General features: G+C 28.5%; 1 protein-coding gene across 1 annotated transcript; it reads left to right on the top strand.

The window, feature by feature from the left end:
- The first annotated feature begins 328 nt into the window (after positions 1-328).
- On the top strand, positions 329-10,665 carry LOC108773805 (serine/threonine-protein phosphatase 4 regulatory subunit 4). Its single transcript, XM_018539739.1, has 17 exons — positions 329-388; positions 573-652; positions 3,976-4,226; positions 4,369-4,442; positions 4,781-4,887; positions 5,152-5,381; positions 5,530-5,655; positions 5,722-5,825; positions 6,047-6,250; positions 6,904-7,062; positions 7,135-7,317; positions 7,396-7,842; positions 7,909-8,023; positions 8,425-8,464; positions 8,575-8,645; positions 8,930-8,975; positions 9,237-10,665. The coding sequence occupies exons 1-17, from the start codon at positions 329-331 to the stop codon at positions 10,663-10,665; spliced, it is 3,726 nt and encodes a 1,241-aa protein (XP_018395241.1).
- The last annotated feature ends 7,213 nt before the right edge of the window (positions 10,666-17,878 follow it).

Below are 17,878 nucleotides of genomic sequence, written 5' to 3' on the forward strand. Positions count from 1 at the left end.
GTTACCCAAAAAATGTAACTCGTTACCGTTACAGTTACCAAAAAAAGAAAGTAACGCAGTTACCAGTAAAGTTACCAAAAAAGTAACTTGTAACTGTAACTTCGTTACAAGTAACGAGTTACTTCCATTCCCTGACCTTACGTTAGAATCACAAAACAAGACAATACTGACAGTACATTTTAGAACTGTAGTAATACCTTCAAGACGCTAACTTGTTACGATTTTTCTTGTTTCGATTATGTTTAACATGAATATATCTTTTGTTCTTAAAAAGTATGATGTTTAGAAGGTTATATAAAATTAGACAAAATCACATGGACATAGAATCATGGAACTAGAAGAGTACTTTGTGAATCTTCAGTTGGATAAACCATTACCCGATGTGAGGGTATGTAACGTTATTAATGGTTTCATTTCCTTCGCCTGTCTTCACTTGCACGCGTGTGTTTAATTTTACCCGACAGCCTTTATAATCAGCATTCAAAAACTTTTCTCTGATACTGATGTTGAACAAACATCCATGCGATTCAATTACACGCTTCACCGACCTCATTTAAATAATCCTTACTTAGAATGAAGAACAGTTGCGAAAGCACTCCTTGGACGCTAACTTGGAAAAGAAACCTATAGATAGAGCACTACATATCCTCTTGTAAGTAAATTACGTGCTTAAAATTCCGATATTATCGAATAATTTTCATTAATGTTTTTAAATGTTCCTTTACTAATTCAAAGATAAAGGCCTTGGTATTTGTATAATACATTTTTTATTTAAAAGGAAACTTTAGATAAAGCGTTTCATATCCTCGTGTAAAAGTCAATTATACGCCTTAAATTCCGATATTATCGAATAATTAACATTAACTATTTGTCTAACATTAACAAATAAGTCTTTGTTAATTGAAAGATAAAATCTTGATACGTATTTGCGTGATACATTCTTTTTTTAATTTGGAAGGAAATCTACATATCGAATAATTTATTCAATATTATCAAATAATTCAATGTTTATATTGTTTCCAAATGATTATTTTCTAATTCAAAAAACAAGCTTTAATCGATATCTGTGTGATATATTCTTTTTAATCGCTATTTCTGCTTATCAATACTTTTCTTACTGTTGCTAATATATTAAGTATTAAATTATTATGAACTTAAAATTTTCCTATGTACGCATAACTTGCACACGCGAGAGCAGTTTTACCTGCGTTGCCTCGAATCCGACTTATTGTTAAACCTCGATCGGAAATGTGTAATTTGCTTGCGATTGTCGAAACAAGGTCAACACGGTGTTAATTAAATCTCGCAAACATAAGCATGTTTTCAAGGTAGCAGATATTTTCTTCAATGTAGGTAATGATGTATTTATGCGATAATTTACAATCGGGTTGTTTAGTAAAAGCATTAAATCTCTATAAATCTGCAAGAAATGATTGAAAGCTTTATAGTTTACATTTATAAACACTTAATCTTATGATGTGCCACAATTTTATTTTAAAATCTTTATTATGCAGATAAAAATACTATATTCATAAGGAATAAAGATAAGAAACTATATAAACGGTAAAGTGCGATTGTTTCAACAATTTCTATTCAAAATTAGAAATGAGAGGAAGATATTCCAAGCTCTTAAGAATTGATTAATAAATCCGTGGAAAAAAAACTATAATATTCTTAATAATTAAATAATTATATGCGTTTTCAAACTGAACGTTTGAATGTTCCTCCTACAAATAATAATGCAAAAACGACTTCGTAACGATCGCAAGACGACATGGACGATCTTTTCAATGTCACCGCGTCCGCGAGTATCTCCACCGTTCGGGGAACACTCGATCGATTTGTGCGTAGATTCTTTTTCCCGATGCGTCGGGGCCGGCGCATCGGATTGCCGGATGACGCGATCGTTAAATCATCTTTTGTGTCGCGCCAACGAGTTACGCAACCAGCGCCCTCGGCCGTGTACTAGCCGTGTGCATCCGCCGAGAGATGCGTCACACGACGACGTGCGCGCGTCTCTTCTCGGCAGAGATCCAGTTGGTACGTGGGCCGCGTTTGTTGCGTATTCGTGTGTGCGCGCTCAGTCCGTCAGTGATCGTGTCCGAAGTGTTCCCCGAGTGTTGGACAACGTTGGACTGTCAAATTACGGGTGGCACGGTCGCAATTTGGATGTGATCGATAGAGACGCGGAGACCAGATACGCACACCTTGCTCGCCGTTCAGTTGTCATTCACGTTCTTGCGGGTTGCACGTGGTCGTCGTTTTCTCCGCGCGCTCGCGTATTGTGTCATTTGTGTCATGGGAGCGCGTACGCGCGTGCCATTCGCGTGAGGTACATCCCCCGACCGCGATTGATCGATCCCGCCGCTCTCGCTGGTTGCGACGGAGTCATTGAGTAAGATGCGCCTCGAAAATGCTGCAAGAGGGAGATGAAGCCCCGTACGAGATCGCGTCCGATCCGTGAGTACCCGGATGCGTCTTCCCCTGTCGCACAGCATGTCACGGTCACGTAGTGTGTTGCGTCGCGTAAGGTCGATCAAGAGTTCATCCCCTTGCCGGGGGGATTCTAGTTTTGTTACCCTTCTCATCCCGCGCGCGCACTTCTAAAAATAGCCATGCGGTCGTTCAAGGAGCAGCGCACTGTCCTGTCATATAGTTCAGGGCGCTAATTATAGTCCTTTAAAGACGACATTCCACGCGCGAGGGATGTCAGGATCGTGAAAGGTTCGCGAAACCTCCAGGAGATTAGGTTAACCGTACACACCGAAAAAATAGTAGACAATTTTTATTATTGGCTACTTTCCTTTTGATAACGCAAGTATACACAAGCGTCTATTTTTGTCCTGTCTCTGTTATTCATTGAATGTCAAGAAAGATAAAAATGATCTTTGTGTCGTTGAGGTGATTTCTATCAAGAGACATAGATGACATAGTGTACATTATTATATCCTTGTTGTTTGCTAACTTATCTTTGGTCCAGATTCCTACCTAAGTGACACCCAGCTATCACTCTATCTTTATTATTTATCAAAACGTTAGTCAAGGATGATGTGACACCTAGAGAGTACTCGAGTAAAAATTTGAACATGACTTTAAACATAAAATGATCACTGTCTTATAAGATGCCACTTGCTGGAAAGTACCGAGTATAAGTATGATCATTTTTAACATTAGCAATCAACAAAGATGTAATGATTTATTGTATTACATTGTGTCATCTATGTTTTTTTTACTAGAAATTACTTTTAGTAACACAAGTATCATTCTATGTTTGCTATATTTATTTAATATTAAGAAAGGTAGACTAATGTCTATGTTAACTCTTATGTTACTAAATGAAAAAACATTGTTAGGTTTCTATTTGTAGTAGTTACTTCCCAGTAAGACACAGTATAAGACAAAGATTTTAAATGGACATACTACAAGAATGTAATGATTCACTGTGTTATCTATTAGCAAATTTGGTCACTTGCTTTCCTTTTTTGCTAATTCAGATTTAATCATGATACAATTAAAAAAAATATTAATAAAATATTGCAATTGATATGTGTAGTCTGATTTTTATATTATTTTATATTATATGCATATGTTTGTGAAAGTGTATTAGTTATTCATTTTTTCTGAAATAAATTTATAAGCATTTTGATTAATAATTATGAATTATATCAGTAATATCTAATTGTAAAAAATTAATTTTTTCCTGCATTTTTACACAATCAAATCAAGAATGAATAAATCTGTGTATTTTCAAAGTATAAGAACATTATTCTTTTTATATATACATTTAAAATACAATCTATTATCTTCTAATGTGTGTACATGCATTTTTTGTTTTTAAATATAAGAAGATGTATTTAAGAATATAACAGATTTATCAATTATGTAAATTATTGGCAATATATTTAAATAATTTTGCATAGCCTTTTATAAGTGTGTCAAAAACACAAAGGCTACAGATGTCAATTTTTTTTTCAGGAAGGGAGATGAAATTCAGAAACTTAGTGTTATTCAAAGTCTACCAAGTCTTTTAGCTACTGATACACAATCATGTATGTCTCGAGTGGTACCTAAGATGCAGCAGTCTCTGGCTACTGCATCAACTGAGTTTCACATAGCAGCATCAGCAACATTCAAAACAATTTTAGAGCAGAAGCTTGTCAGCCATAATGTTTTTAGTCAGACATTCCTTCAAAGCATATTAAATTCTTTAGAGAGTCGTGACCCAGGTAAACATTTATTTATTAATTAAAATAATTATTACTTTAGAGAATACAATATTTTATAGTTGAAATTTACTTTAAATATTATTTTTGTACTGTTTATCGCTACAATTGTCTCTAACGTCTGTTGTATGTGTTAATGTTAAAGTTATCTGTCATGCATGGTTGGAGACCTTACTGGATGTGATAGAATTACTGCCGGTAGAAGTCATAAGAGCACAGGTTTGTATAGGCAATTAAAAACATTGATATGTGTAATATTTTATTTAAACAGATGAAAAAAGGAAATATTCTTTCATTTATTTAGTAGTGGTATCTATTACATTTCAACTTTACAGTCAAGAAGTGGATTCATTTATTTAGTATATATCAACAAAAATTAAATTTAGAAAGAAACTAATATATAAATAAATTACATTCATGTGCGTTTGCTAATGAAACTTTAAAAAAATATATATACTATAGATCAATATTTAAGATATTAAATTACTGTAAATGTAACAACATAGCACTGCATAGCACTTTTGGATGGATGGTAACAAGAACACTCTCACATACAGATTCTTCCATTGACTATAAGTAAAGGACAATTGTCACAACCTATCTACTCCAGGATAACGTGCAGCAGGTTGTTGGGAAAGATTTGTACAAGATTTGATTCTGCAATGTATGTTCAAATATATAATCATTTTTATGGTTCTTATATGTAGTAAAATCTTATTGTGTATAATAATTTATTAAAAGTTTATTCACAGCAATGTTTAGCAAAACTAAATTAGATCATACTGGCCAAACAATTATCAATAATATTATATTTGTTTGTGTGTGAGATGCAAAAGAACATTAAAGCTAAAAATTACATAAAACATTTAAATAATTTTTAATTCATTACTTACAAATTCTAAATAAATAACTATTATTAAAATTTTAGGATACAGAAGGAAGTTTTACCAACAGTGCACTCTCTTTGTCAGGATGTAAACAGTGAAGTGCGAGCTAGTATCTGTTTGCAGTTGCGTTTTGTTGCAGAAGGTCTTGTTGCTGAATCTATAAAACCTGCTTTGCTACCATCTCTTGTAGAATTAGCAAGTGACGAAGAAAGCAGTGTAAGATACGCCTCTGTACAGACAATAGTCTATTTACTACCTCATTTTCAGGAAGGTTAGTAATTATATATTTTAAAACTATTTTTTAGATTTTTTAATAAAAAGAACAAATATTATATATACATAGATGCAGTAATATAATTATTAAACAGGCATACATTGAACAATAAAAAATAATTTAAACATAAATTATTTTTACACAGATACAATAAAAAATATAATAGCTCCTCTTGTTAAGAAGCTATGTGAAAATGCAGCTAAATCGAATGATAATGATGTAATGTGTATAATAGCACAAGAATTGGGAAAACTTGTACTTGGCCTAGAAAGTAAGAAGCATCCTTTTATCTTGATAACAGTGCGATCTTAAATAATAAAAATATGTGTTATTTCAGAATGTTTATCAATGTCAGAGAAAGCATGGTTTATAAAATACTTTCAACAGCTTGCACAAATGGGAGTACCATCGCTGAAGAAAGAGAAATCACATTTTACGTTTGTAAGTATATATATTATAAGTTTTTTTATATAAATTATTAAACTAAGTATGGATATATATGTATTAAATATTTTTTCTAGACCCTTACAATATATTTATGTACAATATTTAGTTAAAGTATATGTTGAAAATAATTTATAAATTTTCTTATATTATTTAACTATTTAAAAAAAATTAGTCTCTTAACATATTCAATATTAATACAATATTTTATCTTTTAGATTAACGGCAAACGTAGTATTGTGTCTAGACAGGATGAACGATATGTTGAATGTAGAAGGCATTGTGCATTTAATTTGCCAGCAATGTTCATTTTTGTATCAAACTCTCCAGAAGATGTAAATGCGATACTTGGAACTTTTAATGCACTGGCAAGTGATCATTATTATATGGTGCGGAAAACCGTTGCGTGTGGGATTCATGAAGTAAGATTTTAAATATTATACTCTTAAGGCTCCTGAATACCCATTTTTTAATAAAGACAATTTGGATAAATTTAAAAGGCGAGATCGCTCAAAAACACTTGTGAAAATTGGCGGAAACTATTCTTTCCTCCTCTGATAGTCAGTAAATGGTCGTAAAAGGCACGTAAAGTGAGCCTATACTCGGACAGAATCACACAGTTTAACAGCTGATGAAACGAGTGAAATATACGTATAAAATTTCACGATAACTGCAGTTTCCGCCAATTTTTAGGACTTTTACGAGTACGAGGAAAGTAACATTTTCACAAATAAGCAAATATTGACGAAATGGCACGCAAGAAAAATTTTGTCGTCAAAACTGGTCAAAACATCACTTTTCCACGCCTATTAGTTCAGCCTTTTACCATGGCGAGGCGCTATACACACACACACACAAGCATGAACCCATGCTGTGTGCTCCCCTTCTACCCGAAAGATGAGCACACGGACATGAGCTTGCATTTGCGTGTATAAGTACAGTTTTGCTAGGCCACCGTCTAATTCGGTGTCGCTACCATCAACACGGAGTTCTTGGCTGAGTAGTCAGGAGCTTTAATGAATATTTATTTATTAAATAATAATATTTGTATATATAATGAAACAATTATTTGTAGGTGGCAAAGGTTCTAGGACAAAAAAGTGCACGAATAAAGGGAAATTTAATAAAATTGCTAAAAGATGATTCCGAGGAAGTGCTTCAAGGTTTAATTCCCCATATAGGATTAACGTTAGAATGTTTAGTCGAAAGCCAAACTATTGGAACAGATAAAATGGTAATTTAATTTTATTACATATACTTTGTAATTCAGAAGAATTATGTTCTTAAGATATATTATTCATTATAGGATTCTTCTTTAATGGAAATAGGAAAAGCTTTGTTAAAATGTGAAGCTGAAGTTGCAGGTACACATAATTGGAGACTGGCATCATTAATGCACACACAACTAGAAATTTTACCTAAATGTTTTCCTAGTGATTTTATATATTCATACTTTATTCCTATGGCTTTTTCCAGAATTTTACATGCTGTAAGTCTAAAATATTTTATTCTTCAAAACATGCTTTACATTCTTGTTAAACATGTGAATTTAATTCTACAATTTTAGCGGCCAATACCAGTACGTCTTGCTGCAGGAACACTTTTTCTTCTCCTTCTACGATATAATATGAAATCTATGCAAAGAGCAGAATTGCGTAGTAAAATCTTTACAGATTTAGCTAATAGTTCTGACTGTTACGTGAGAATGATGTTCGTTCGTATGATGGTCGAAGCGTTGGAAATTTTTTCTTCTACATATTTCAAGGAACATTTTTTTAATGTTTTGTTGAATTTGGCTGAAGATCCAGTAGCTAATATAAGAATGAAAGTAGTATCCTTACTGCCACAACTGAAAAATCAGTTGTGGATGCCAACCGATAAGAAATTGCTAACATCATTGGAGACGGTAGTGAGACACTTGGTAAACAATGAAAAGGATAAAGATGTATTATTTATTTTAAAAAGTGTTACACAAAAATTAGACGAAATGGATGTCAAATATGAAGATCAAAGTGTAAGTAATTTAAAAATATACAAGTTATATGAAAAATATTTCTCTGAATACTATTTTTTTGTGCAGTTAACAACGAAACTTACAAGACAAGATGTGGAAGATGCTAAAAAGTTGGAAGAAGAAAAGAAGTTGTCGGGTATAGTTACAGGAAAACCAACTGGTGGAACTGTAGTAAAGAAAGGTAAATATATGTGTGCGTGTGTAATATATATATATATATATATATATATATATATATATATATATATATATATATATATATATATATATAATAGCGATGTGTGTCATCTTTATTTGTTAAACATTATTATTGAGCGAAAAAATTTATTTGTTTAGATAATATATCTACGACTACATAGGAAGTCTTAATTAATTACGAAATTGTGTCATGTGCTCAACATATATTATATAATATATTTTAAACATAGAATGTATTTTATATGATTATATATATATTTTTTCGTTATTTAATAGCAACAAGTAGTCAGAACTCTTTAACTTTCACGTGTTAAAAATTTTTTAATTAAAAGGAAATGAATATTAGCCAAGAATTTAAATAATAATTAAATAATATTTGTTTAGGTTGGACAAGAGCAGGAACTGATAGTTCTACAAGAGGATTGTAAGTTTATTTTAAATTATATATATTAATTTATTAAATAATAACATAAAATGTTATCAAATTATTATTATTGTTATCTTCTATTAAAGCTATATAAATTTGTGTTTCAGATCACAATCAAAAGGTGAGCTAATGAAAAATACGGAAGAATTACATGAAACAAAATCGTTACTAATTAAATGTAAGCAACTTATATTATTCAATGATAACAGAAGTTGAGAAGCGGAAATTCTTATCCAAGTAATCCTGTCGTCTGTCTTTTTTGCAAGTCCAAGCCATTTTCCAAAGTACAAATTTTTAATTTTTATAAACGATTGAAGAGAGTTTGATTAATCGGATTTTAATTAATGCTAATCAAAATTAAAGTTAAATAAGAAAAAAAGTTTAATAAGACAAATATGTCGACAGTAATAAAGATATTAATAAACTTTTAATTATCTAAGCTAAAATTATGATATTTTGCAGATGGAACTGCATCCTCGCGTCAAGTAATCGAAAGCTTAAAAACGAGGTAAGGAGAATTTAACTTGATAAAAAAATAATCAGAAGAATATAAAACTAATGCATGTTTAAGAATAACATAATTAGTTTTATAAACTTAAACTCATAATAAAATTTTGGAATTAATGAATATTATGGATAATTATGTAAATATACTTGGTTACATTATTTGTTATTTAAAAATTTTTTATTAATACGTACTAAAATATGCGCGAATTAGAGTTTTGTTAAACAATCTAGTTATAAGTTATATTTGCTTTGTATTTAACAGAATTCAACTAACACATCCATGGGAAAAAATAGGGCATTTCAATTCACATACTAATTCATCGCATTTTAACTTTGTGAATGGATCGTCTAATGATTATATTACGCCTAAACCGCAATGTAACTGCTCCAAGTTAACAGTATTCCAGGCTCTCTTGACATTGCCGGATGCTTGTGAACAAGAATACGAAAGTGATTCCCAATGCCGTTCATATTACGATACTGACAACGATCACACAAACTTTAGAAAGCATTCAGTCCAAACGAACGAATATAGTCCTTCCGCCTTTACAAAATCTTTTTTTCTGTCGCTTGTAAGAGATAATAAGCAAGAGCCGCAGCAGCATTCTCTACTAACACGGGATTATCCGCATGAATTTTCTACTAACATTAGTGGCAATGATCGAGCGCCAAACTTTGCCGCTTTAAAAGCATTAACAAACGCAGCTCATTTTAATTCCTGTTGGGCTTTTAGTTCCATGCCAGAGATATCCATGATGCAGTCAGACGATGAATTCTTGGTAGACACAGGTATCAGGATACCCACTCAATTCTCCATTTCTCAAAGTACATCAAAAATTCCGCATTTGCAAGATTTTATCGCTACAAGGAGGCAATTAAATACTACTATTCGACCTAGACGAAGTAGCATGAATTTTGATAAAGGAAAGTTTAAGAGACATTCCTCCGTTGAATACGAAGATTGCATGAAACGTAGGACAAGTGAGAGTGAATCATCGAGAAGCATATCGGTTTCAATAGACTACGAAGAAGGCTTGCGGCAACGTAATATAGTGAAGGAAAGCGATCAACACTTGTCTAAGACAGATGCGAGGACTAAAAGATATTCCGCCCCGCATGGAAGAAGTAGATTCGGGTGGGATGCTAACCAAGAAAGATCTTTAGACGAAAAATTTAAAAGAAATTCTTTGATACTGGATAAAGACAAGTTAAAATTCACTAACTCTAAATGCACTCTGGATCGAACTAAACGGCATTCCACCAATTTCAGTTTGAAGCTTCCTGATACTAAAGAAACGAAGCAGCTTGTAAAACGTCATAGTCTGGAGGATCATACCACGGTACGTCGTGCTGTAAAAGGATACTTTTCAACTTTGGATGTGAATCATAATCAGGGTCTTAGTAAAATTCCCTTGAGAAATGTTGAATCTCGTAGCAGGACCGCGCCTGCTACCAGAGCATCTAGCCCTGTACATATAGAAACGCGATTAAGATTTGACATTGAGAATTGTGATGATTCTCAAAGTTCTACTAATGATAGACATTTGAATAGATTTAGCTCGAGTGACGAAGAGGTTGATAAATTATGTAGGATGCTATTACATTCTCAAACGGCACAGACTAGTACAGGAATAACACCAAGAAGTAGTAGGGAGAGATATCCTGTTCACCTGTTGATGAAAAAGCTATGAAATGAATAATTATATTATGTATCACGATTTCTATGACTTCCGCAAACTATTTTAGTATTTAGTATTCATATAACGAGCTTTCTATACAGCTTTACATTTAATTAAAGGGTTTAAATATGAGGTCTAATGAGGTCTAATTCAAGATTATACGTAACAGTTTTTTTTAGTTTCTTTGTTTAAACCACACAAGTTTATGATTCAGTATGGATTTGATTAGTAAAATTTTATCTCGCGTAATGAATTCTTCATTATACAGCATTGCAATTAAATATATAATGTTCTTACAATATTCAATACTGATATAACATATAATAAAGTCTCAATATCTCAATTTCATTTGATTTAAACTTTGTATATATAATATGTACTATTAATGTTTTGGTTAAATTTAAAATCATAAATATCTTAACATTATTAATAATTGAGGTAAAATGTTCTTAAAAATCAAACCTTTAAATTAAATTTCTAAAGAATTTGGCATAAAAATCATTTTGAGATAATGTATACAATTTTTAATTGCATATTAATACTAATGAAATTAAGTTTTACATGTATTATGGTCTTAATATTAGCGTATACATTTTTAACTTCAATTTTTGTTCTTGATTATATAAATAGGATATATTTATATATTTTTTTAAACACACATACAGTTTTTTTTTACATCGTGCCTTTTCTATATAATAGTTTGTATTTTTACTTCTAATCTATATTGCAAATATTCATAAATTTTTGTTTTATTAAATAAAAATAATCAAATTTTTTAAATGCAGTTGATATGATACTTGGAAATATTATTAGAGAATTATTAAAGTCTTTACATTTTATCTAATTTTTAACTTTGAACTTTTTTAGATGTAATTACTTATACAAGCAGTATTGTGAAGTGTTAATTAATGCATTTTACAAAAAAATGCATTTTATTTCATTAGAATATTCTCTTATGTCTTATATATTAGTGCCTGTGAAATGGCCCTTTGTACTTATATACGAAAAGATAATTATGTTAATTTTATTATATCTCTATTAAATCAAATTAAATTTAAAAAAAATATCTTTATGTATGTCTTTCTCAAGGGAAGTCATGTATTCTGACTTTATATTGAAGATAAAAACATGCACGCTTATTTCGAAAGACTGCTTTTTAGATTCTGCGATTAAAAATTATATAAAATGAAAAAAGAAAGGAAGCTTTTATTTTATTCAAAACTGCATATTCAGTAACGTTGATCTCCATCATAATAAGGCTATAAATTTTAATTGTTAATATTAAAAACGGTTGTTGTTGTGAAACTGGATTATTCTATAACTTAAGATAAAATATATTAAATGAAAATAGATTTTCATTACTCTAAAAATTAGCCCTAGAGTCTAGTCTGCATAAATATAGTCCATGAAAGGTCTAGAAAGATAGTCATGATTTGAGAAGAGTATATTCATTTCGTTTTTTTTAATTTGTAGTTTTAATCTGTAGTTTTTATATATTAATATAGTTATTATTTTTAGCAATTATTTAATATTAATCGTTTACGTTAATTATTTAAACGTAAGGTTGACCAAAGAGGATAAGACAGCGGTATAAGAGTAATTATCTCTGTACAAATCACGATAATGTGTTAATATTTAAGAAAAAAAGTTTAATATTAATACATTAAATTGTATTAGTTAGAAAAAAAATGGAAGTTAGAGTAAGATATTAATAATTTACACCTTGAATGAATTGTTTAAATCCAATTTAATTTTGTTTGTACAAACCTCAAGTTATAACTATATTTTCCGAGAGTACATGTGTACGTATATACATGCGTACTTAGAGTATTCCATTAAAAGTAAATATTTTTTACAGTAAAAAATACTGTTCTGTTTTTTTAATTATGTGATTTGGAAGGATCTTTTTAAGAACAGGAAAAATATATGCATTAATTAAACAAATGTTCTCATTATTTATTAATATGATTTTTCTGAGTTGTAACTTTTTTGTACATTTTCTATACATAAATATTTCGGACACGTCATTAATTTTTTTGAAGAGAGATAAATTTTATATTTTTATTCCTTATGTTATGTTTCTTAAGAAAGATTCTTAGTAAATTTAAGAGAATAGAAAATATATTTACATTTATATTTGTGTGAATTACAAAAATTTATGTTTTTATCATATCTTCTTGCAAAAGAGATGTGTATATATTTTTTTTTAGAAGAAAAATTGAAAATTTTTAAAATGCTATATTAAATTTCCATATACGTATACATAATTTAATATAGCATTAAAAAAAATTTTTTTTTCTTAAATATTACTTTTTCTGTCTCTCTGTGTTGCTAGTTTTATTTATTTAAATAATTTTAGTCATAAAAATATAAAATAGTTCCAATGTTGAATTAAGATAAATTAAAAGTTCGCAAGAAATAATCTCTCGATATCGAATATTTTAATACATTTTAATTGTTGTTTCTAGATATATTTGATTACGAAAATATATGAAATTTTCTTGAGCTAGAGAGGGAGGAGAAGAGAAAATTATTGATAATATGTAATGTGTGATGTACAAAGTTTTGAGGACATTATGTGTGTATTTGTATATATAAAATATCTTAAAAAAGGTACATATAAAATAATTGTTACAGGATTTTACATCAAAATTAGAATTTAATAATTAATTTCGTAATAATAATTACTTCTTGTTTAATTTTATAAATAAATTTACAAATTATTCTTTCGAATGTATAAATAATAATAGATATAAGTTTTAAATAGCAGCGTTTCTTAATTTATTAATTAACAGTTAACACTTCTATTAATGATTTGTTTAACATAACGAAATATTTCGATTTTGTAATTTTAAAGAATTTGATATTCTCATAAAAAAAATTTCTAATCATTTATTAACCTTTTTTAATATATTTTGTACACATACATATATGTGTATAAATACATTGTATGTGAGCTTTACAATGCAAGTGCCATTGATTTTATTAATCAATTTAGTGCATATGACATTTTCAGATTATGGAAAAGTGAAAAATACGGATTTAAAAGTTCAAGTTTTGCGTATTTTATTTCGTTAATACATTTAATAATGTAGTAATAATATAGTAATAAAAATTTACATTTTAGGATTAAGTTCTTCCAGTGACATATTTGTTTAATTATATGCTCTATAATTTATGTTATACATTGTTGTAAGACTTTTCTTCGTTTTCGACTATCTTTCGTGATTTTTTATGTATAAATATAATATAGTTATAAAATTATAGCTTTATACGTAATTTATAATTATATTCTAATTCTTATTTAATTTGCATTCGTACAAATATTTAAAAATATATAAATAAATTATATAATAATAAAGTGCCGAAAAAATATTTGAAATAAACACATTACTTTTTTGAAACAAATTATTTTGATATTATAAACATATATCTTATGGCCGTAAATATTGAGTAATTTTGATGAATCATCAACAATATACTATATCTTTCTGCACAACTAAGTAAGATTATAACGTGATTCAGTTTCGATAATAGGAGACACAACATGTAATATCGACGATTATATAGAACACCAATGTAATAATTGATGTAACCGATAATATGCGCGTATCCTCTCATATGCTTAACATATTTTTTCCAGTTTGCGCTCTGGTTGCTTATTCGATATATACGCGAAGCCATCGCATTTGCTATTAAGAAAAAATGTTAATCTAAGAGAAACTTACAATTTAGACAAATAGAACGATCAAAATGTGTATAAGTACATATTTTGTCTTCGACTTGTTGAAATGCTATTATTTATTTTTGTACAGAGATGTAAAATTACAGATTATAACTTTTATGCCAGAAAACAAAGAGAAGTATATAAGTAGCAGAACTTTATGCACTGTTAAATTGTTTCCATACAAATAAGAGTAATTTATTTAAAATTACGCTTTCATTACACACATACATATTATTTTAATATGCTTATACACATATATTTAGATAAATAAGCATTTTCTCTAAGTAACCTTGTAAATTGTTTTATTTCAAGCGTTGTGCATTAGAAAAGATAAAAACTGTGATGACAAAAAAGTTATTTAATAAAAGAATTATTCATGTTACATTAACGAATATACGGAATCGAATATTTGTGAAACGATATTTTTATTACTCATACTACTCTTATAAAAATAAGAAATAATTAAAATTGTATTTTTGTGAAGTATATCTGTAATAAAAATATAGTTAATGTTGGGGAAATAAAGATTGGACCTATATAGATTAACATTGTCAATGTTACCGTGATGAATATTATATCATTAATAAAGTAAAACGTATTGTTGAATATATCAAATTCACCACATGTTTATTTATTTACACTCGTATGAAAAATTTATTTTCTTATTAACAACTTTTTTGTCTTTAATTTTGGTCATTTTTATCATTGATAAAATACAAAAACTCGGTTAAAAACATTATCGATTATCACAAAACATTCGATATAAATATCTTGATAATTGACTTATCAAGCAGTATTATAATCATGATTTATTACGTTATATTTTATAAATTTAAGCATGTTTTTTTACGGTCTAATAAAACATATTGCTGTAAGACTTTCTATGATTATATATCATTTCTCGACTATATATATAGATAATAAAATTTATTAATAAAATTTTACAAATTAAACTTAAGTTCGTGCACGTCAATTTTTTTTCAGTGTTGCACGTCATTGTACAGAGCTTCGTATGTTTTCTAAATCAATTGGTAATTAATATTCTTCTAAGATTGTTTATTGTTGAATTCTTTGTAAAAATACATAAGCAAAATTAAGGCGTATTTAGTAAATGTTACTTTTAAAAAAATTCATAAAATCATTGAATTTTTCGAGTTGATATTCAAAGATTCTTTATCATTCGTTTGCATTACTTACAACTTTGATGTTTATCCAGAGAGGTTGCAGAAATAATAACACAAAATCATTTTTTAAGTTCTTTATTTCTTCTACTTTCTTAGTAAATCAATGAGTTCAGCTACTACAAACTGTACGAGTTTTAATAATTTATTTATGGCGCACTATAATAATTTAATTAATTCGTTTGACCTCTTCTCCCCTTACCTTTTTATCGTGATTATAAAAGTTCGAAGTGAATAACCTTCTTCATGAAATGCGTTCGACGATTTAATACATAAGCTCCGTTACTTATTATACTTTATTACTTTTCTTACGATCTGACGGGATGGCCTAGTGATACATACACACACAATTTCATTTATATTGATTTCAGAAAATAAGATGGCTTTTATATACTTTTCAATCTCTCGATAACAAAGTTAAAGTCTCATAAGTCATTTGAAAGTGTTTTAAAATACAAGACCTGTTCTACAGATTATACCGTGAATTTTTTCTATATAAGATATAAGTAAAAAGTGTATACAAATAGCAAATAATAAAATTTATTTTAACATTTTAGAATATCCATATTTATATGAATCTGTTTTTCTTCCCAATAACACACTTTTTAAGCATTTTACTTATTTCGTTGTAAATAACTTAAAGAATAAAGTTTAAATTTATACCTATGTAACTATATAAGTTTCGCAAAGGAAAACTTACAAGTTACGTAAAATTTTGCCATCAGTATACACCTTTTTAAGACTCTGTTTCATATAAAAAGAGAAAAATTAATTTTTTTTGATGGACGATTCTTTTTTTTTCTTATATAACATTTCTCTAAATATTATTTCTTTTTCGTAGAACGGACATGCAATGCGACAGCACCAACAGGTGTTGACACTTCCTTCGTATTATTAAAACACGGAGCAAATTTTATTGTAGAACAGATTACCACAGAAAAAATAGATTTTGCTCGCTTTTCGATTGTGATTCTATTATCTAATCTCTTTCTTTAATTATAAATATACATTACTGCAGGCCAAATAAGATTATTTAAAATAACTAATTTTTCAGATAAAAGTTGGCAATTTCTTTAAACATGAAATAATTTAGTTTTTTTCATCATCAATAACATACGAAATAAAAAAACAGCCAGTCTTAATTTCTGATAGTTTTGTATTATTACAAGTGATAAAGCGGTGTAAAACATGAACGAAAATAATAAAATTAAAAGTATACGAAGTGTCTTCTATATTATACATATACAATTTTAAAATTGTATATTCTTAAATCGAATTAAGTACTTATTCCAATATTTTATAAAATGTACTCACAGAGTAACTAAATCGCTATTATTTTAATTATTTATAAAATTGTTTGAAGATATTTTGAGCGCATTTCGTCGTGATACATAATATGTACAATTGAAATTCGCTTTACGATGTCTATATTCTCGAATCACAAAATAAAAGATTTAATATGCTAAGGCTACATCAAAACTATGTACAACGATTATGAATAGAGCAATGATAATACCCTTTGAGACTTATTTCTAAGTTTTTATATATATATGTATGCATATACATATTAATTAATTATATATATGCAATTATATATAACTAATCAATATGCATTATTCGTAAATTTGTAGATATGGTTTTTTGAGCTTAAAAACTAGCACATGTAATTTATTTTATAAATATACCATGTAAAATATTTTATATTATACTTGACGTGTTTATTTTAAATAAAACTACGAAACGCTCACAAAACAAAGACAGCTATAAAAATGTTGCAATTTTTTAGTATCGTGTAATCAAGACTTGTAATAAGAACGAATAGAATAATAAAATTCATTAAATGTATAGAAAAATACGATTACTGACTCGAGCATCTTCATTACAAAAGATAAACCAATTAAAGATGTTCCATCATTCAAAATTCATTCAATTGTAGAATAGAGCTATGCTTATTTATTATTTTATCTGCTCTTATTATGCTATTACTCTTGAAAGTTATATCAATATAAAATATGATAATATTTTTCTCTTAATTTTCGTTTAGATTAACGAATACTTGGTCCAAAATTCTTTCAAACTAAAAAATAATCCTAAGAATGAAATTAATCAGTAGACATGTGCTTACTTTTTAAGCTACGTATAATATACAATTTCTTTGCAGTAAAAATATATAATTACTACAATACAGTACTTGATTTCTGACTAGCATGTATTTATATGAGTGACTTTCTACTTCACACATATGATACTTAAGACGGAAAAATATTTAAGTTAATTATTAATTAAATATTAATTAAGTTAATTATTAATTAAAAAT

Source organism: Cyphomyrmex costatus, unplaced genomic scaffold (assembly GCF_001594065.2).
Source record: "Cyphomyrmex costatus isolate MS0001 unplaced genomic scaffold, Ccosl1.0 scaffold222, whole genome shotgun sequence".
NCBI classification, from domain to species: domain Eukaryota; kingdom Metazoa; phylum Arthropoda; class Insecta; order Hymenoptera; family Formicidae; genus Cyphomyrmex; species Cyphomyrmex costatus.